Source organism: Pogoniulus pusillus, chromosome 30 (assembly GCF_015220805.1).
Source record: "Pogoniulus pusillus isolate bPogPus1 chromosome 30, bPogPus1.pri, whole genome shotgun sequence".
In the NCBI taxonomy this organism is placed as follows: Eukaryota; Metazoa; Chordata; class Aves; order Piciformes; family Lybiidae; genus Pogoniulus; species Pogoniulus pusillus.
In genome coordinates this window covers 9476370-9497578 of record NC_087293.1, presented here as the reverse complement: position 1 = coordinate 9497578, position 21209 = coordinate 9476370, and the positions used below count along the sequence as shown (strand labels likewise).

General features: G+C 44.0%; 1 protein-coding gene across 9 annotated transcripts in view; it reads right to left on the bottom strand.

Moving 5' to 3' along the window:
* Positions 1 to 21209, bottom strand: part of PITPNM2 (phosphatidylinositol transfer protein membrane associated 2) — a 148988-nt gene that overhangs the window by 55834 nt on the left and 71945 nt on the right. For all 9 annotated transcript variants that reach the window (XM_064168976.1, XM_064168974.1, XM_064168978.1 and 6 more), the window contains one exon: positions 17739 to 17916. In XM_064168976.1, coding sequence (XP_064025046.1) covers positions 17739 to 17816 — 78 coding nt within the window. In that variant the 5' untranslated portion in view covers positions 17817 to 17916. The remainder of the gene's footprint in view (positions 1 to 17738; positions 17917 to 21209) is intronic.

Below are 21209 nucleotides of genomic sequence, written 5' to 3'. Positions count from 1 at the left end.
CAAGCTCATTTTGTGACCTAAAACCACAGGATTTGTGGGCTTCTTTCTTGTGGTCTGGCATGGCAGCAACACTCCAAGAACAGCTTGGAGATTTTGCTCTGCTAATTAAGATATTTAGAAGAAACAACCCAAGTCTGCCAGAATGCACACAGCACCCCCTGGCAGCCTTCGTATTTTGGCTTATTTGTACTATTGTCCCTCTTTGAGAAAGCTGGCAGAAATTCCTTCAATAAAAAACACTAATTCCAGTGCTTCTAAGAAGAGCTAGAGGCAAAGCAAATATTTATTCATTTCTAACACATTTCAGCAGATTGGATGATGTATAACCTTCATCATCTCCAAACAACAGATTCGTATTGTTGGTATTTGGAGTTTATTGTTTGTATTTGAGAGCACAGTACTTTGGAAATTAAGGAAAAAAAGAAATGGAATTTTAAGGAAGAAGCAACTGTGAAATGTAACACAATAACAACTTCTCGTTTTCAGCACACAAACAATTTAAAGGATAACATGGTTTAACAGCAAAATGATTAATAAGATGCAAGAGATCAGCTTTTCATCTTTTAAGGACAGGATGATAAGCCAACATAGCTATTCAGAAGTAAACAGCCCTCTTTTTGGAAGAGCTCTCAAGCAATTTTACATTTAAACAGCTGTAACCAACAAATCTGAATAACTGACAATCTAAATTGTCATTTTCCCCCTCCTACCCCACAAACTACAACACTCCTACAAAAGAAAACCACTTTTTTGTAGTTTATTCCTAACATTCAGCTGGCAGTTCATTAAAATACACATCCTCTCAAAACAAATTACTGTCTTTCAGCTCTTATGTAAGCACTGACCAAGTCCTGTACAAATATTTATGACAATAACATTAAATAATCTTGATGAGCCAAAAATGTGCTTAATTCAAAGGTCTTGGAGAAGGCAGTAACCCAGGCAGGCATAGAGGTGTTAGAGTAACAGCACAGCATCTGCTCTGAACAGTTGATACAAATCACAGAGTTTTATTCTACAGCAGAAGCAGGTGAAAACTGTAGCAGAGGAAAGATGGGTTCTCATCTTGCTAAGTCAGCACACGTAGAAAGGTTGACCAGCTGAATTTAAACCTCCATTCTTGATCACAAGGCTACCAGCAATTACAGCTAAAGCTTGAAGCTCTCATCTGGGACTAAAACGTACTTTGGAGTTTTTTCAGTTTCAAAAGAAACCCTCAGCACAGTACAGACTCAGCAGCTTCTAGGATTGAGCCAAGCAGGACCTACACAGAACTAGGTCTCCAGATTCACAGACACTTGTACTGAGTCAGAGAACCAAAACATTGATGGTTTTAACAGCCATGGCTGATATGAAAATAGATAAAACCCACCCCCTCTCTCCGCCTGCTGAAGCTCTTCAGAGGGCCATGGAAAGGGCCAGCTGCTTCTACCACAGTAAGTTTGAAGGTTCAAGATCCTATGTTGCTGATTCAGACTTCCCATCAACAGGTCAGCAGCAGGCAAGGAGCTCTCCTGCAGTATGTGTTTGCATCTATTGAAGTCCCTGGCAACACCCTGCAATGTCATGCCACCCTTGCTCAAAACAGTTTCCCTAAACACTGTTTTCTTCTGATTTAAGATGGACCAAAGCAAGTTTTCTCCTCAAGATGATCCAATGAAGAAGGCTAAAGACAAGCACACAAATCAAAGACTGGCTGTGATGGTCTCATGAACTGCAATCCAAGTTCTCCATGAAAGGAAGATTCAAGCTGGTGTGGACAGAACAAAGACACTTGTCTGTGCCCTCAGCCTCTAAACAGAACTGTTCTAACCCATGCACTCATCAGGATTACCCATCTTGGAAGATAAAACATCCTTAGCCTTCCTACAGGCTTCAGCTGAGTAATTTATCTTTTGATTTCAAAGAGGAAACAGTTTACATATGAAGCAATTCAGAAACTAAACTTCAATACTTTCTCAACTATGAGCCCTGATCCACATTCAGAAGGACCTTTGCTTGAACCTTTCCAGTTTGAAACCCAGCAGCTGTGGTAGCCCAGATACATACCTCTAACACTAACATTCTCCACTTCTCTTTCCCTCATTTAGCCAGATTTCACAAAAATGCCTTCCCAGGAAGATGAGCTCTGTGGTTCTCATCCTACAGCTAGAACCCTGGTGAACCTGCAATACTGGCCAACCTCTTCTTTACATGAACACCTCCATTAGCAGCTCTTCCACATGAGGTGGTAATGCCAACACTCAGCTTCCCAGGCAGAGCTGTCTGAATGTGGGAGATGTGATGGATGGCAGAGCATTAAGGTCCCAACACTTTGTGAGGGAAGAAGGGAAAAGCCCAAATTAACCCAGACTCTTTGCAGAAATCAATTTGCATCTCACTTCTGATGTCTGCTTATTTTACTCAGTGCTATGCACCTGCAGAAGGCCATGAACTCTATTTTGAGAGCAGGGTATGCTTCTTCCTTCAGCCTTGCCAGATGATGAACTCAAGCCCATAGCTTCTTTCACCCTGATGCAAGTCTTAAGCAAATTTTGGCCATACATCTTCCTCCTGCTTGTCACTTACCAACGTAAGATTTGACAAGTGACAGCAACAACATTTTCTTAGATGAATGTGAAATAAGAGCTGCACCTCTGCAGGATGAAAACAAAATAACAGTAGAGCTGCAAAATCTACATCCCAAACTATTTTTTGAGCCAGGACTTTCGAGTCAGGCAAATTTGTGCTCCAGACACAACATCACTTACCACCAGCAAGGACAGCACAATCAAAATCCCCACCACAAACCCACAGAAAGCTGCTTCCCAGCCCTGCATGTTCTCATACTTAGCAGTTAGCAGTGAGGTCAAGAAGAAGTGAGAAAGTCAGATGAAGGGCAGGATTACTGACCAGGCACAAAGACAAAAAGAAGATAGGTTTCTCAGACAGTGAAAACAAAGACATCAGCCACACACACTTGAGACCAGGATGACACTCTGCACTAAGCTGCAAGGTGAAAGCACAGCACTTAGGGAAATGAAGAGCAATTTGCTTCTCAACCATATAGCCTCTTCATGTCTATTGTGACTCAGGTACGGTATGGAGAGAGCTTGCTACATGGAAGTGGTCTGTAAACAACAATTAAAAAACAACCGTCAATTAGGAAAGCATTTGGCTTGAGAAGTGCCTGGCAAGCACTCCCCCAAGAATAGCTGTCTACTGGGAGTGGCTGATGGGCAGGCATTTTAGGGTCAGTCTTGAAGGTTTCAGCCTCATAGAGCCATGCTTCCACGAGAAAAAGAGACGTTATTTAGCCAGCTACCTGTGTCATCCCTCCTTGCTCCTAACCAACAACATCTTCCTCAGAAAGAGTTGAAAAATGGTCCCTCACAAAGCCAGAGTAGTTCACAGCTCTGACATGCAGGTTACCTAAGTCATCATCGCAGCAAACTATCTTACACTGTGCTACAAGAGGAAACCCAGCCATCCCTCTAGAAGTCCCTCTCTTCTGCTGCTGAAACTCCATGTTCTGCACAGCCCCATCCATAGCTTTCCAGGACAGATGGTGACACAGATCCCTCCCAGCTAAAGTAATAGCATTAAATTACTCATAACAGGGAACCCAGAGAAGCAGATGCACCATGATTAGCAAGAATGCCAGTTACTTAAAGGCTTCTATTAAAATAAATCTCTTGGCACAGCAGCATAGCATGGGACACAGCACATGACCTCACCATAATGATCACAGTCCAATAATTCCCATGAATGTCATCTAAACACTGGGCTCGCCTAACCCCATTTATCATCTGTCCTTCTCAACAGGAGGCAAGTGGCTACAAACAAGGCCTTCCACCAGCAAAGACAGGTCGATCAGTGCTCAGATCCTCCACCCCCCTTCCCGGTCAGCCAGCTAACAACAGGGAGCACATCTTGTAAAGTCTTAGTGCAGCAAACTCGTCCTGGTGCAGAGGAGTGGGACCAGGTGACTCAGTGTGTAACTGGTATGTTTTCCAGTGGGGTACAGCTCAGGAAAGGAAGGATGGATGATCGGAGAAGCACAGAATGGTGGGGGGTGGAAGGAGCACCTCTGAGGATCACCTGTGCCAATCCTTCTGCTAAAGCAGGGTCACCCAAAGCCAGTTATGCAGGATCACACCTAGGCAGGTTTTGAAAGTCTCCAGAGGAGACTCAACCACCTCTCTGGGCAGCCTGCTCCAGTGCTCTGGCACCCTGTAAGTCAAGAAGATTCTCCTTATGCTCAGGTGAAATTTTCTGTGTTCCAGTTTTCACTCACTACCACTAGGTGCATGCTGGCTCATGTTCAGCCAGCTGTCAAACAGCAGCTCCAGGTCCTTTTCTACTGGGCAGATTTTCAGCCACTCTGCCTGAAGTCTGGTGTGTTGCAGGGGATTTTTGTGACCCAATGCAGGACTCAGGACTTGATCTTATTAAATTTCACACCTTGGCCCACTGATCCAGACTGTCCAGAGTCCCTCTACAGAACCCTCCTACCTACGAGCAGATCAACACTCCCACCCAATTTGGTATCATCTGTTTTAGCCCTGGAGCCAAGCAGAGGCTGCACTGGGGCTCAGGCACATTCAGTGAAAGTCTCTGCAAAGCCTCCACAAATGGCTCAGGACTTTCATTTCTCCTGAATTGTTTTGGTTTTGTTGTTTTATTGTAACTTACTACTTCGAGCGCTGCAATGGTACCGCAGAGAAGGGTAAGGACTGGGTAGGTTGCACAGATCCAGACACTGTTCAAGCTTTTAAAAATAGATTATAGCTGTAATCTTACCTTGTTTACCACTGATTACTGTTTAGAGCACAACCCCTCAGTCTAAATAACTTAGATAGTGATTACAAAAGGTTGATGTGTTTTAGGTTCACCATGAAGCCTCCTGGTGCTTAACAGCAATGTATTTACACAGTTTCATGGACTACTTTGATGACCTCAGGGAGTTTTGGGATGAAATTATTTGAATTATGAAGACTGACAGCACTATGCTTGGTAGACCTATTGTCCATGAATAAAGAAGAAACAAATAATTGTCTGGAAGCAATAACCAGAAGCAGTTTTGGTTTGGGTTTTCTGTTGTTTTGTTTTGTTTGCTTGTTGGGTTTTTTTTGTCTCCTCCAGCTCCCACTTGACAACTGAGTCTTTTGATAGTTCAGACAAATTCTTCTGGGATAACCCATTAAAATAACTCGGAAGTCTTGGGATTTTTATGCCATTTAGACACAGAGATGGACACAAGAGGTTTAACATCTAGCTGATGGTTTCAGTTAACAAAAGTAAAGCTGTTTATGTAAGCACTGAACAAAAAACATGACAGCAAATATCCCCAGAGGATCCTGTTAGCATACTTGCTTATACTGTTATGGCAAGGGAGGCCAAGAAAACATCCTCTACAGCCTAGCACTATTTCTTCATTGGTTTGGATGCCAAGACTACCACAAACACCAATTAAGTCCCCAGAAACAGACTTGTCCTTTGGGAACCAGAGAAAGCCAAAACTGCCTCACACAATCCACCAGACAACAAAAACCGCCTGAAGCTGCTTAGGATGGATGACTCCTGCCCTCCTTAGATAGCTTTTAGGAGCTGGTTCCACTGCTCAGCCCTACTTTTTGTTTATGCTCACTTTTAGAAAGTAAGTACAAAGGCACCTAAGAAGTAAAAAGCTGAGTAACAAAATTTAGATTAGGAAAGGAATAAACTGCTCGTTCTCAATCTCTTAAGGAAAAAAAAGTATTCCTAACTGTTTCCAGTTGGACATTACTTAGGTAGATGGAGATTTCACTCTTGGAATAACAGAATTGTTTTGCCTGGAAAAAGCCTTTCAGGTTGAGTCCAACCATTAACTCAACACTGACAAGGCTACCACTGAACCATTTCCTTCAGTGCACCTCTGGGTTTCTGAAACCCCTCTCCAGGGATGGAGATTCCATCACTGCCCTGCACAGCTGTTCCAGGGTTTAACAACCCTTTCAGAGAAGACATTTTTCCTTCATGTCCAACCTCAACACCCTCAAGTGCTATTTGAGGCCATTTCCCCTTGTCCTATTGCTTGTTATTTGGGAGAAAAAACTGACCACCACCTCACTCCAACCTCCTTTTCAGGGAGTTGTAGAGGGCAAGGAGGTCTCCCCTCAGCCTTTTTTTCTTCAGGCTAAACAATTCTACTTCTCCCAGCCATGCCTTATCAGACCTGTGCTCCAGACCTTTCACCAGCCTCACTGATCTTCTTCAGACGCACTTCAGTGTTCTCACAGTGAGGGACCCAAAACCAAGCAGTATTTGAAGTGTAGCCTCAGCAGTGCCAAGTACAAGGGCACAATCACCTCCCTAGTCCTGCTGGCCACGCTTCTGATTTCTTCCAATGGATTTTCCAGTGTTACCTTCCCCTATTTGCCCTAGGCAGCTGTCTCCCAGCTGTCAGCAGTGCATACTGGCACTGCCAGAGCAGGACCAGCACGTACTGAGAAGGTGCCAGCTAGACCATGACTGGTGTGCTGCATGTGACAGCAGGCGTAAGCCATGCAGCCTCTCAGCCTCAGCCATGTATCTGGGCTTACTGTGGTGACACCAGCAGCCAACACCACAAGCAAAACAGCATGGCAGCAGATGCACACTTTCAGGCATAGCTGCTGCAAGCACCTAAACCCAGAAAGTCAAGTGTGGAGATACTAGAAAATACCAAAAGACACTGAAACTAATGCATGGTTTTATTCTTAACACATTTTCCCCATCAGAAGACTACTGTGGATGGGTAACATGTACAGGGACCATGTGCATGCACATGGGTCCACCTGTTCTGTCTTCAGCTGTCTCTCTGTGACTCAGCTCTGTGTTCTGTTAACCACTCCTCTCTGAGCATTTGAGCTGACATCTAATTCATTATGAGCAATCTGCTTTCACCACCAGCAACCTTCTGCCTGCTGATACAGATATCTGATAGACCAGGCACCATTCATGGTTGGGATTTACTGGAGGCAATCAAAAGTCAGGTCATTGACTATGACAACAAAATGCTGGGTTACCCTAAAAGTACAGTGGAGTCATGCTTCTCAAGCTGGTCTTTGTTGGTTTTTTTTCCCTTTTCAAAATGTACCAAAGCTCTGAACACTCAGTCAAAATCATATTGTCCTAATAAGGGTGATGCCTGAGCAATAAAACTTTTTCTTCAGAGTAGAAGGGAGCAGAGGAGATGTTACTATTCCACTCTTACACAAGTCAAGGAGATCTGATCAGATCAAAACCAAAATAACTTTACTGGTGTAGAACAGTTTCTAAGAGCAAGCAGGGAGTTGCATTAACTATAATACCAAACAAAATACACACCAATAAAAACTACTTTTACTGTTACTATTGCAGTAGAGTGATGCAGTAAAACAGTTCACACATCTTCTTATTCAAGTGTTTTGTGCCACAGTCAGGAAGAGTTGAGTCCTTTCAGGTTAAACAGGATAAAAATCAACAAGGCAGCACCATTTTAAAGAGGGAAAAAGGAAACCTGAAGACACAGAGCTGCTGGCAGGGCTACATCTAGTATTCAGATTTTCAAGCTCCATTTCAACATCCTAATCATGATGTGGCAGTCTTCTACACTGGGCTTGCACAGGGAGCCTTACCAAAATACAGCAGAACAGCTCTCAAAACAGAGCTTCTTCTTCATTGGTGTTTTGCAGGAGCTGAGCACAGTCTTACTGGTTCTACTGGGAAGGCAATACTAAAAGGTAGGTAGGAGCTAGGAATCCTGTTCCCCCCGAGATGGGATTTACTCACTTTTGAGCCTGCACTTTGGATGGCACAAATGAGAAACAAGCCATGCCAAGTGGGACTGACAAACTCTGAACAAAACTGGCAGAGGACAGCAAGGACTTCGAGTTTTGTTCTTGTTAATCAAACACAAGGCCAAGTTTCATTATGCACAGTTAAGCTGGTACTACCTCAATGGGAAACCAAGCCTGACTACAACAGGACTTCCCACTCTCTCCACTAACACCATTCCTGCCCTTCTAGAAGACGTGGACACCACAGGATTATGGTTTTGCTTACACCATGTGCACCACATTATGGATGCAAGCAACTTTAAACTGCAACATCTGTTTCCATGGCAATGGGACTGCATCAGCAATCCACTGGGTTTAGTTTAGGCCATCTTCACTCAGTGCTGCACACAAATCATTACTGTTAACAGCAAACCAAGTGATGTCACTAGTAACCATGGTGCCCACAGCTGAGGTTTCCGTGTGCCCTTTGTGCTCTAACATGCATCCTTCACGCATGACAGTTATTTTAATCCAATTAGTGCTGCTACAAAAAATAATAACACAGGAAGGGTCAGTGACAATACTTATTTAAGCAAAGGAAGGTTAGTTTGAGTCAACAAGATAATGATCAGAACATGAAGCTTTACAATAGCACTTTGACTCTGAACCTCATTGCACTGTACACACAGGAATGACCTGAAACCTGGGGAAATGGGAAAGAAATCTGTTCCTCATCAATGGCTCTATTAATAAAGGCAAAAGAGCAGCTGTTTTAAACATCCTCCATCTAGGTTTGATCAATGACTGGGCAACGTGCAGTGCTTCACTCCATCCAGGCAACACCTCTTACCCCAAACAGTGGTTCCTCAGCAGATGAACATAAAGCTTGGTCCTAAGTGCTCCTACCATCCAGAGAAAAAAAAACAAACCAAAAAGCTCCTAAAGTAAGACAGAGTTGTCAAGTGTGTGTGAGCGTAGAGAAATCAGACTACCTGGCCTGGCAGAAAACTAGTCATAATGCTGCCCCATCAGATGGCCAAAGAACAGCTCTATCAATCCTAGAACACATCACAGAGAACTAAGGTTTTGCTTACCATGAGCAGTCTCCTCCAGATTCACTCACTTTACAGATCAGTGTCCCTTCATGTCCCTGACCAGCACTGGGTTTAGAAACAAAGCATCCTCCTGGCAGATCAGAAATCACAGTAGTGACTCGTCTCAACACAAGCAAGGCTGCCCTACACACTCTGCAGCTGGAAGTTATGCTCAGAGCCATCAAGACAACTGAGTTCCTTTTGCCTTTCCTCCTCAAGATAGTCTGCTTTCACTGGGGATATCCCACACATTACCTTATTAGATGGATGATTGAGAGTAAACATAAAGTAGTTAGCATCTGTCTTCACAACCTAGTGCTGCATAGCTGCAATTTCCAGGAGGGTTCCCCTCTGGGTTCTTTCTAGCTCTGCAGGAAGCTGCCATCTGATCACCTCCCTGCCTGCAGTACAGATATATTATGGGGCTCTTTCCTCAAGTTTACCAAGCAGGAAGTGGGACTATCACAGGGAATTGCTGCCCTTGTGTTCCGTGTTGTGTAATGCTGCTTCCAAAGAAATACACAAGGATAAAGAAGGTGCCATCCATGAAGGGTCTTGGAGAGAAGTACATGTAAGATCTGTTTTCTGACAGGAGATATATTAATGCCCAGGAGATGCCAGATCTCTTCCTTGACACTCCTCCATTCTCCTGAGACCTGTCTGAGGTGCAGGTCACAGCCCTTGGCATGTCACCTAGACTGGCATGTCACCTTCTCCCTCTGCGTTTCCAGCCCCAAATCCTTCAAGATCCCCAGCCAGCACCAGCAGAGTAAAGTTGAGCATGCAGAAGGCCCTGAAGAGTGGTCCACACTCACCCAAGGAGGTGCAGGCTACCTGCCCTGCACCTGCAGCACCATCATTCCTGGCTGCTTTTCTTGTAATGCAAAGCCACATTCCTAATAAAAACCCTAAATTTAAAGGCAGGAGTAGCTGTCAGCAGCAAGCAAGACAGAACATGAACTGGTGCAGCATCAACTGGTGCCAATGTGGCATGCACCACGTTATCCAGGAGCAGGTCTAGATATTAATGAAGCTGTTTGTACAAACCCAGGATATTTTTGGGACAATCAATTGTGCAGGACAATAAATAATTCCTAGCATTAAGGGAACCATTCTCACAGCCATTCATTAATCATTTCACCTTACAAAGACACCCAGTCACACTCCTACAGAGCCAGGGCTGCATGTGCCAGAGGCACGTGAATTAGGAATCACTTTATTATGGAGATAGCTCAACCTTGTTTATCCCACGTGCTCCATCTTTCAAATGTTTAGTCCTCAGTATTTCATCTTCAGTATATTTCCTTCCCCCTCTTAAAATGGATTTTTCACTGTAGCAGCTATTCCACAGACACTGTGTGAGAATTACTGCCCCCAGTTTCAAGGGAGGCAAAGCAAGTTGCCCATTATCGCGAGTCAGAGATGAAATTTCAACTCAGGGTATTTGGGATCAATTCTCATCCTCTGACCACATCTCTTAGATTTTAGGAACCCAATGCAATTATTCACTAACAATAGACTGTATGCTAAAATAGTGGAGGAATGGCTTGAAGAAATCCCCACAGTTTTCCTAATACTGAATTCATTACTTGCCTTCAGGCATTTGAGAAAGTGAGAATCTAATCTGGGTCAGCAGTCAAGATTTTGTCCACATGTCAGAAATCTTCTTTTGTAAGAAGAAAGAAAGAAAGGAAAAAGATTTTTGACAGCCACAAGCTCAGCAGGATTGTCAATGCTACATTCTGTATTCAAACCAGTACAAATTTGAGGTTTTTGGGTTTGCTTGGAGGGTTTTTTTTGGTGTGTTATAAACATTATCTGTGCTTCACTCAAGTTTTGTCAGCAAAAGCGCACATGTGAAGTCTCAAGGCAACATAGCTCAGCACTCTAAAAATCTATCTTTTTTTTTCCTCTTTTACTTGGTATGGAGTAACAGTCAGTTTAAGAATGGTTCCAAGATAACTACTATGAAACAAGGGGAAAATGAATTCAGAAATTATGTTGGCTATTCCTATACCTTTTCCCAAAATAACAGTCCATATGGGTGTCACTGCCACCTGTGCAAGCCTGGTAGCATTGAAAGTACCTGCACCACTCTTGCTGTCAAAGTGAAGCAATTGGGAGTGTTTTACACCCATCCTTCAGAAGGACACAAGTCAGGATGATCTCAAAGAAAAGGTTATGAAAATCAGAGGAAGAAGTGAGAATGTCAAAACCACAGGTTTTTAATGCTGCAGCACAGAGATTGGCAGTAAACCTTCAAACCAGGCTTTTGCTTTTTAGACTTGTGAATTTTCCAGGGTCTCTGGAGCTGTCAGCAGAGTCACCTGCTTTTAAAGTTAAACCATATATGTCTTTCTGTCCAGATGGCGAAGGCATCTGCAAATGAAACGAAAATAATCAGCCATCTAGTTCTTCAGTGTCCAGAGATGAAGGGTTAGTTTGTTTTCCCCCACTCAATCAATCTTTCACCATCTGCTGAGCCTGCTGGCAGTCGCCAAGCAGAGTGAACAGTGTAAGGGACATGGCTTTCACACTGAGGTATCAGGACATGACCTCAAGAATTACCACCACCAAGCTCTATCTGTGAGCTACACACAGATGAGGGAAAACAGGACAGTACAGGGGTCTGGACACCAAGATGATGGACAAATCGTGATCTTTTGGGAAGGAGAGGAGGAACTCAGGGCAGTCCACCAGCAGTCACACCAGAGGAGTACAGCACACCATAGATGCTTGGAAACACACTCTGATTTTTCAGGAAAGGCAATCAGTGTAAAGCCCTGAGGGACTGCAGAAGACAGGCTCATGTTAAAAGATGAGAAGAGGTCCCAATTCCCAGGATCCTGCTTGAGTTCAGCAGACAGTGCTGAGCAGATGGGGTATCTTCAACAGATTGCCTCCAACAGGAGCCAGAGTCCTTCCCTAGTTGTGGATCCTCCAAGTGCCAAATGACAAAGAATTAATGTTATTAGTTTCTAAGGATGATGCAGCATCTCAAAATAAGTCTCATTCTCAAGAGGCAATCACTAGGCCCAGAAGAATATTTTTTAAGTACACTATCTTTGGAGAAAGGTCACAAGCACCAAAGAGAAAACTGTGGAGAAAATGAGGACTGGACTTATTTAGAGCAAGGAAAGGAAGTTATGCAGCCTGATACAAAGATGAGCCTTAATAAGAAGAGGAATTCTCTCATCTTCTGAAAGGGTCAGAAGGGCAACGCTCTCTTGGAATCTCACGGCATATGGAACCACAGTAATGAACAGTATTAAAATGACAAATGGACTGACCTTTGGCTAATAACATACTGATCTTTCTGACAAACACATTCGGGTCTTGGAATACAAGCTTTTATGTGACAGAGACTTAGCAGGCAAGTGCGTGAGGGGGAGGCACACAGCAGAGCAGGTTCCCTAAGCACACCAGAAAAGGAAGGCAGTGATCTGTGTTCCAGCAAAGGACAGCTGTTTGGACACAAACATGCAGGACACTCAGAAAAGGAAGAATGAAGAAACCCTTGAGCAAGATATTTCTGATATATAATACAGAAGGGTCCTAACTCTTGTGCTTGACAGGCTTTGAAGTCCTGGCAGAGACAGAAGCATGGCACATGCCTTTGATTTGATGTGCAGTCAGTTGCTGAGGATAGAGTCCTTGGCTCAGCAATTCTGCAGGAGGAAAGAAATCCCTGCAGATGCTTATGAACAGTTTGTGCTTCCTGAAATTCATTTTAGCACTCATCCCTAGCTGCTACCTGCTTACATTAGGATAGGAGCCTGCAGCTTCCCCAGATGTAACAGCAGCTCTCTCAGTCCTATGGGCAACTTTCAAGGTTGAGTTCATCTAGAGATCTCTAACTCCTGGAAGCAGGACAGGCTTTTAAACATGTGTACAAGTGTTAGGAAGAAATCACATTACAAAACTCTTTTTGTTCCTTTTTTCTAGATAAAATATTTCACTGAAGTATTTTATCGATTTATGCATCCAAACCCACCCCAAACAACCCCCAAAAACCACCACCAATACCAACCAACCACAAACAAAACCTAACAACCTCCCCCTAGAAAAAACCCAAACCAACAACCCACCAAAAAATCCAACCAGATCACATTAGGAAGGAAGATCACTGGTTCCAAGCTCAAATATAAAGATGAGTATGTGTTACTTGGGAAAGCAGGAGACAAAAGCTCAACAATGATTCAAAAAACCCTCTTGTGTACATGGAAAAGCTAAGACCTGACTGCTCTGTAGCTAATTCAGGGAGGGCTCCCAGCCTGAAGACAGTGACAATGCTGGGTGAGAGGTTTCCCAGGAAAACAGGGATACAGATAGTCTGAAATTCAATAGAGAAAAACAATTCAGCTGAGACCTGCTAGGCTTTATGTAAGTCGAGGGTAATGCTGTAATGTGAAATTAACTTACTTATGGAAGAATTTAAGAACTGCTTAAAATACTGAAACCCTTTTCTCTGTAGATAATATTTCAGACGCTAGTAGAAAAACAACATTTAAGAGACTTCTTGCTCCCTTTCTCCATTCTCAAATTAAAAAAAAACAAGGTAAAAATTCAATCAGCTAAAAAGCAAAGCAGCAGGCCACTCACCTCAGCTTTCACAGCTCTATACACACAGCCTGGAGAACTTTAAGAGGAATTACAAAGCAACGTGGGCATGCACACAATGATTTATTGCATGTCTCACCTGCCTAGTGGCGCAGAGAACCAAGAGAGATGCTGGATTATATATGGCACAATTTTAATTCTCCTGTCCAGTAAACACAGGAAATATGAGTACAGCCTGTTCCAGAATAATGGAAGGATCCTTCACTACTTGGGCACAATGCTGCTTACATCAAATCGGGTGGGAATTTTTGTTAAGACTTCTAAGAAGGCAGGACTGCTCTCTCAAGAAAGGACCTTCCACTGCAAAGCAAAAGACTCCGTGAAAACATCTGTGAAAAGAAACCACAGTACTACAGCTTGGGGTCTAAATATCCCTGCCCACAGGGCTCTGAGGCATGCTTCCCCAGAAGAGGTTCCCAGAGCAGCCGTGTGGGCCAGCTGCTTCACCTCTCAGGTGAGAAGGTCCTTTTGGAAAGCTTTCATTTGGAGGATGCTAAAATCTAGGAAAACTCTTTGATTGCTGTTTAAAAAAGCATCTTTATACCAACTGCTTTAGAGTTTGATAGGGAACTTCAATTCAGGAGAGATGTTGAGATACTGGAAGGTGTCCAGAGAAGGGTGACAAAGTTGGTGAGAGGCCTGGAACACAAACTCTACGAGGAGAGGCTGAGGGACATGGGGGTGTGCAGCCTGGAGAAGAGAAGGCTCAGAGGTGACCTCATTGCTGTCTACAACTACCTGAAGGGAGGCTGTAGCCAGGTGGGGTTGGTCTCTTCTCCCAGGCAACCAGCAACAGAACAGGGGGACACAGTCTCAAGTTGTGCCAGGGGAGGTCTAGGCTGGATGTTAGGAGGAAGCTGTTGGCAGGGAGAGTGATTGGCATTGGAATGGGCTGCCCAGGGAGGTGGTGGAGTCGCCATCCCTGGAGGTGTTGAAGAAAAGCCTGGATGAGGCACTTGGTGCCATGGTCTGGTTGACTGGCTAGGGCTGGGGGATAGGTTGGACTGGATGATCTTGGAGGTCTCTTCCGACCTGGTTGATTCTGTGATTCCCTTGTGTTCCTGAGGTTAAATGAGTGAGCAACTTCATGTACATGCTTAAGGCTCTCTAAAACCCTTGAGGAGTAATTCTGCCATTTCCTTTCTACACTGCTGGTAAACTACTTATGAGACCAAGTTGAACAGTGTCTGTGGCAATGACACTGAACCACCCAAAATATACGTCTCTGAAATGAACTTTTTGCTTTTAAGGATTGCTCCTCTTCTCAGGAACTACTTCAAATCATTCTGCCCTACATTTCAACCAAAGATTTCTAAGAAATGCCTCAGCACTGCTGTTTTGTACAGACATCTGAGCTTGTTCCCCTAAGGGGGTTCAACACACGAACTTGCTTCTCCTGTGGCCTCCTTACGCGTTTCCAAGCGAAAACAAGAAGACAGACATGAAGCAGTTCCTTATTCTCTAAAAAGAAATCATGCTCCCCACTGCCCTCTCCCTAGTGCCTGTCTCAATGACAAAACTTCCACTTTTAAACCACACTGGAAAGAAAAGCACATTTGATACCACAGTCCAGGAAAAGCTCCCACTGAAGCCTGCAGGCATCTTTACACCAGCTTCAGGAAGAGTGGAAAGAAGAAAAAGAATATAAACTCCATGTTCCAGCCTAAATGGGATTTCTGGGTTTGTTATTTCCTTCTTCCAAACCCAAGCCAAGACAGGTATTTCCAGCAAAGAGCACAGCAGCTTCTCCTCTTCTACTACTTGTACACATCACATAATAAAGTCACTTGCTTGCCATGTGATTCTTTAGCTTACATGGGCCTTGGGCTACACAGAGAGTTTCCAGCTTCCCCTGGGCAACTGGAGGGAAACCAGAGATCTGGCTGGACACCAGCTACTACATCTGATGTAGGAGGAAACCTTACTTTTCAAGATTAGAGCAGGCTGAAAAATGGGGCTGGATGGCAATTTGGAGGGGTAGTTTCTAGAGCAGCTTCCTGGGCTGGTGAACTTCTCCTTGCATGAATGGCTTATTGGGTTTTCATAACGGCTTATCGTGTCCTCCGACATTAAGATATAGCCAAAAATCACTGCCAAGTGAAGAAAACAGAATCCTGTGTTCTGCATTAATGAAGTAAAACTCTTCACTTCTGAAAATGAGCAGCAAGTTCATCCCCCTGACCAAGTCCTCCACAGGTCACAGGAGACCTCTTCAGACACTCCCTGGTTAATGATTCATCTTACATTAAATTAGGGGAACTCCTCCTCCTTAATCAGATCAGTTTCCCCCACATTCTCGCTGCTCACTGAGAATTCTCCATCACTAATACTCTTGCTCCATCTACCTGCTCTTTATTCCAAAGAGTTGAGACAGATTTGGGGGGAAAAGGTGAAACAAAATAATCACAACAATATTCAAAGCAGCTACAGCACCAGGAAGAAACACACACAAATGCTTTATGCTAAACATTTAAAGACAAAAAGATTATACATCTGCAGCAGAAAAAGGAGTGTGACTGTTACTACTGGAAAGCACACACCATACACTGTTTTAACAGACAAGTTCAAGTCCGCCAAGTCCTTGAAGGAACACAGCTGGAAGCTGTGCTCTTCCTTTGCCTTTGGATGTTTGGGTGGGTTTTTTTCCTAAATTCATTTTAGGTTTTATCATTGAATGGTTTAGGTTGGAAGGGACCTAAAGGATCATCCAGTTCCAGACTTCTGCCATAGGCAGGGACACCTCCCACTAGAACAGGTTGCTCAAGGCCTCATCCAACCTGGCCTTGAACATCTCCAAGGAGGGAGCATCCATGACCTCCCTAGGCAACCTGTGCCAGTGTTTCACCACCCTCACTGTAAAGAACTTCTTCCAGTGTAAATCTCCCCTCTGCCAGTTCAAACCCATTACTCCTCATCCTGTCATTACAAGACCTTGTAAGTAGTCCCTCCCCAGCCTTCCTGTAGGTCCTCTTCAGATACTGAAAGGCCACTTCAAGGTCTCCTGAAGAGCCCCAACTCTTGTAGCCTGTCCTCATAGCAGAGCTGCTGCAGCCTTCTGAGCATCTTCATGGCCCTCCTCTGGACTTGTTCTAATGTTTCCACATCCTTCTTTTGTTGGGGGCTCCAGAACTGCACACAGTACTCCAGGTGGGGTCTGGGGTTTTATGCCTAAGCAGATTTTTCTAGCATCACTTCATCTGCCAGAGAAAGCAGAGTTCTACTGAAAACTCAATATGAGATGTGTGTATTGCTGGATGAGCAAAACTAAATTTTATTTAAAGCATGGGACTATGAACTAACACTTCAGATTCATTTCCTTTTAAAAATGCTCCTGGTTGGATTTCAAACACTGGGAGGGTATGGGCACAGAGGATTTGAATTACAAAGCCCCAACATTTTAATTAACTGCTTTATTGAAGACAGGGAATTCAACAAAAAAATTCCCATCAGTATTCAGAAGTGTATTAAAAATAATCTAAGTTTTATGCCTAAACTGATTAGTATCTGTTGCATAGCAGTACAGTAGCAAGGAAATACTACATCTACATCTTCTCCCCCTCTAAATTCACAGTTATGCCTTGGGTTTAGCCTCTCAAATAGATTAGATTATTTCTTCCTGATAAACGAGCACAAGCCTTTAGCTTGCATCTGGAACTGGCATGACTTGTAACCACAGCCCAGCTGGGAGGCAGTGGCTGCTTCAGACCTGCAGCCTTATCTTGTCTGAGCTGGACAAGAAAGCTGGGAGGGACTTTTTAGGATGTCAGATAGTGATAGGACTAGGGGGAATGGAACAAAGCTAGAAATGGGTAGATTCAGACTGGATGTTAAGAAGTTCTTCAGTATGAGGGTGGTGAGACCTTGGAATAGGCTGCCCAGGGAGGTGGTGAAAGCCTCATCCCTGGAGGTGTTTAAGGCCAGGCTGGATGAGGCTCTAGATCTAGTGTGACGTGTCCCTGCCCATGGCAGGGGGGTTGGAACTGGATGATCCTTGTGGTCCCTTCCAACTCTGACTGATTCTTAATCCACATGCTTTGGCTCAGAGCTTCCCTCCACAGGAACAGCCTATCCAAGAGCCACTGTTTTCCCAGGCAGGTCAAACAGATTCTCTGACTTAAGGACAAGAGGAAGCCAACCATAATCTGAAGTTTGCATTACTTTTCCACCTCCTGCTCCTTTGTAAGTACTGGGCAAACCTCAAAATGAAGACATCCAGTTCTGCAGCAGAACCTGAACTCGTCAGATGGGCTGAAACTTTACTGACCTGTATCATGTAGAGCTGTGCAATTCGATATTCCTCCACACTCATGGGAAGAGGAATCCGATATTCCTTTATGAGCATTTTGGATACAGAAAAAAAGCTTTTGTCCTCTCAGAAACACGATCCAGAAGCTTTTAGTAAAGGCTCCTTAAACAATGGCAAGCAAACACATTGAAGATTCCTGAAACAAAGAAGAGAGAAGCAGTTATTTTTCCATTCTAATTGCTGTACAACCTATTAGAAAACAAAACATCAAACAAAAACCCCCAAACCAACAGGCAAACATTAATTTTTGTAATAGCTATAAGCTCAACAGCAGAGAGAAGAATCCCTGGAGTGCTCCCAGACCCTTGGTATCAAATTGAACAGAATCTTTTAGAAGAATTTTGATTTGCTTCAGGGGATACCATCAAAGCTATTACCCTCCTGACCTTTGCCACGGTATCAATCAGACCTTCATATGCAACAGCATCTCCGTGGAAGAGCTGTGACAAAAGCTAACTGAATAGGCAAACCTTCTGCTGCCAGATAATAAAGCATCTCCCCGATGTCAGCAACACACCAGAGATGCACCTACTCTAAGGTATCAGGTTTTATCCTCTCACACTCATTCAAGCAGCAAGGAGAAGCACTAATTAGACTGCCTAAGCCCTCAGTAACACCATGATGAAGAAAGTCAATCGGACTCTAACAATAAAGACAGCAGAAATGTTCTTTTCTTCCCCACTTTATTCTGAAATACTGTCTTGGTAGGGTCTCTTCTCTTTCACCTCCAAAGCAGCCCACAGGCTAAACCCTCCTGCTGCTGCTGTTGATGCCAGACTCATTTTACACTCCTGCTGCATAAGAATATAGCCAAAGATCAAACTGCAACATAAAAAAAAATAACCCCATCATACCCTACCTGGAGGCACTTTTTAGACTCATTGCTTAAGAATACAGTGAACACAGCATTTACTACACCAAGGTTTAAAGCACTACCTTCTCAACTCTTCTTAAGACTCCCTACAGACTGTAGATAAAGAATGAAATCATGTAAGTAGGGAAGGTGGTGAAGATAACTAGTGAAGAAGAGAGGACCTGAAGTAAAGCTGTCTGCCATCAGGCCCGATCAAGATCTGAGGACCAGCACTTTTTTGGTTCCTTCTCATCACTAAAATCCATCTTTCTGCTGTGTCTGCTTATTGAAAGTCTTCAGACACAGCTACTAGAGCAAGAAGAGCCCCAAATCCTATGCCCGGGGAAAAAAATGAACACAGAATAAAACCCACCAACTTATCTAGTGGATTAACCCACACTCTGGGAACCAGGAAACCACACAGCTATCAACAAGGCCCAGCACTGCTCAGTGTTTGCACAGCACTTCACCAACCTTTTACAAGGTTTAGAGAGGTTAACACACATGCCTATGGTCACAGAGCCACCAGGGACAAAATTCTGTATTTCCAAACCAGGTCTACTGACTCACAGTCTGTGCAGCACTCAAAGCCAAAACAACATCTCTACCTCACAGCCAAGCAACGGCTCCACTTGTGCCAGGGCACAGCTCGCCCCAACCCAGGTGAAGGGTTTGGCTGACCCAGGAGCAGCCCCTGTGCTGTGGTGCCGTTCGATTGCTTTCCTTTGATCATCTCATTTTTAATTTGGCAGCACAGTCAATCCACCCCAGCCTGACTCTTCTGGAACTGCTATCTGTCTGGTGCTGCATCATCTAAACAATTTATTTTCAAATTCAATTCTCTATTTCATTTTATTGCTGTCAGAGCAATCTGTGTGTGTGAAGGGAGTGGAATATAAAAATCTTTGCCAGGGCAAACCCTGAAGAGAATAATTCTGGGAAGATTGCGCTTCCTGACACTGCTGTGCCTATCCACAGAAGTGTGTGAATCCACATGCAGGATTTCCATCAAACTAATCCTCCAGAACAGGCGGAGACACTCTCATTAGGTGGTTTTTAATTAGTGTCATGGCAAAGGGCAACTAACCACCACAGGATGGATCTCAAAGCCTGCATTGGTACGATACTGGGATGCTGACTCTTGGAGATAATGACAGTGGGAGACTCAGCTTGTGTTGAACAGTTTGCTATGCTTTAGAGATCTTTGAAAATTAGATTTAGAAGCTCCTCCTCTCCTTCCCCAAATGCTCTGAAAATGATTCTGCTCCCCCCATAAGGACATCAGTCACGTCTGCCTTTGCTGCTTGCTAAAAACAGGATATTTCTATCGATTGGAAGAGATTAATAAAACAAAAAATAGAACCTTAAAAGCAATAAATTGGCAGGAAACATGGACTAAAATGGAAAAAAATGTGTTTATAATGAAGTGCCAAGCAGGTAATAATTCATAACAGCCAAGACAAAAGAGGGCTTATTGTATTAAGGACTGAAAACCCAACCATTTCAGCCCCAAGCAGGCACAGCAGCAGCCACCAGCAGCTGGCATGTGGAGCGTGTCTGGCCACAGCAGTGGCTCCTGCATGGCTTTCACCAGAACTGAGGTTTTGCTGTAAAACTCTCCTCTTCCCTGCAGTCAATGTTTAAAAGCAGTGTTTTGGCTCAAGTCTGCGGTCTCCAGGCAGCAGCAGTTCCTGATGATGTTCCCTTTGGAAAGGCTACGCTCCCAAAAACTCCTCTGGCAATTGCCTGCTCCAGCTACAGAACTAGGCCCTGTGAGTTGAAAACAAACCTGGAAACACTCTGGGCAACATCAAGAACCAAACAGCAACCTCAAGCTAGCAAGAAAAGGCACCTGGGATCAGCAGCCTAACCCTGAAGGAGGCACAGAGTGAACAAACCTGACTTGTTTACTTCTTTTTTAAAGCTATTTATGGGCTAAAAAAACCCAAAACATATATCAAGATAAGTTTGCAGCTTGAGCTGCCTTTGAGCTGAAAATAACCTACCCTGACTCTTTTAAGAGCAGTGAAGCCCAGATGGCAAACCATGGAAGATAAACACAGGGTTTCACCAGATTCAGATCTTGGGCAACACCATGCCAGGTGGGACAGAGGTGACAAGATTCACCAAGAAGTGCAATCACTGAGGACAGCAGCATCCTCCTGAAGTCTTGAGCCTTCAGAGAGAATCAAAGCTCATCAAGACCACTTACAGAATTGTTCAAACAAAGCAGAAGTTTGTTGGCAGACAGGAATGCTGTTATGAATAGAGGAGAAAGCCCTTCTGGAAGCAAGGGAGCCATGACACAGCTTTGGAAAATGGGTGTCAAAACACCAGCTGTGTCCCTGGCACTTACCCACATCCAGCCAGAGGTGCTCAGTGTGCTGGGATTAGCAAGCAGACAGTGTTTTGAGGGCAAGCTGGAATAGTCTGCCCAGGGAGGTGGTTGAGTCACTGACCCTGGATGTGTTAAAAAGTCATTTGGATGTGGTGCTTGTGGATCTGGTTTAGGGTAAACCTTGCAGAGTATGAATATCAGTTGGTCTTGGTCATCCTGAGGGTCTTTTCCAGCCCAA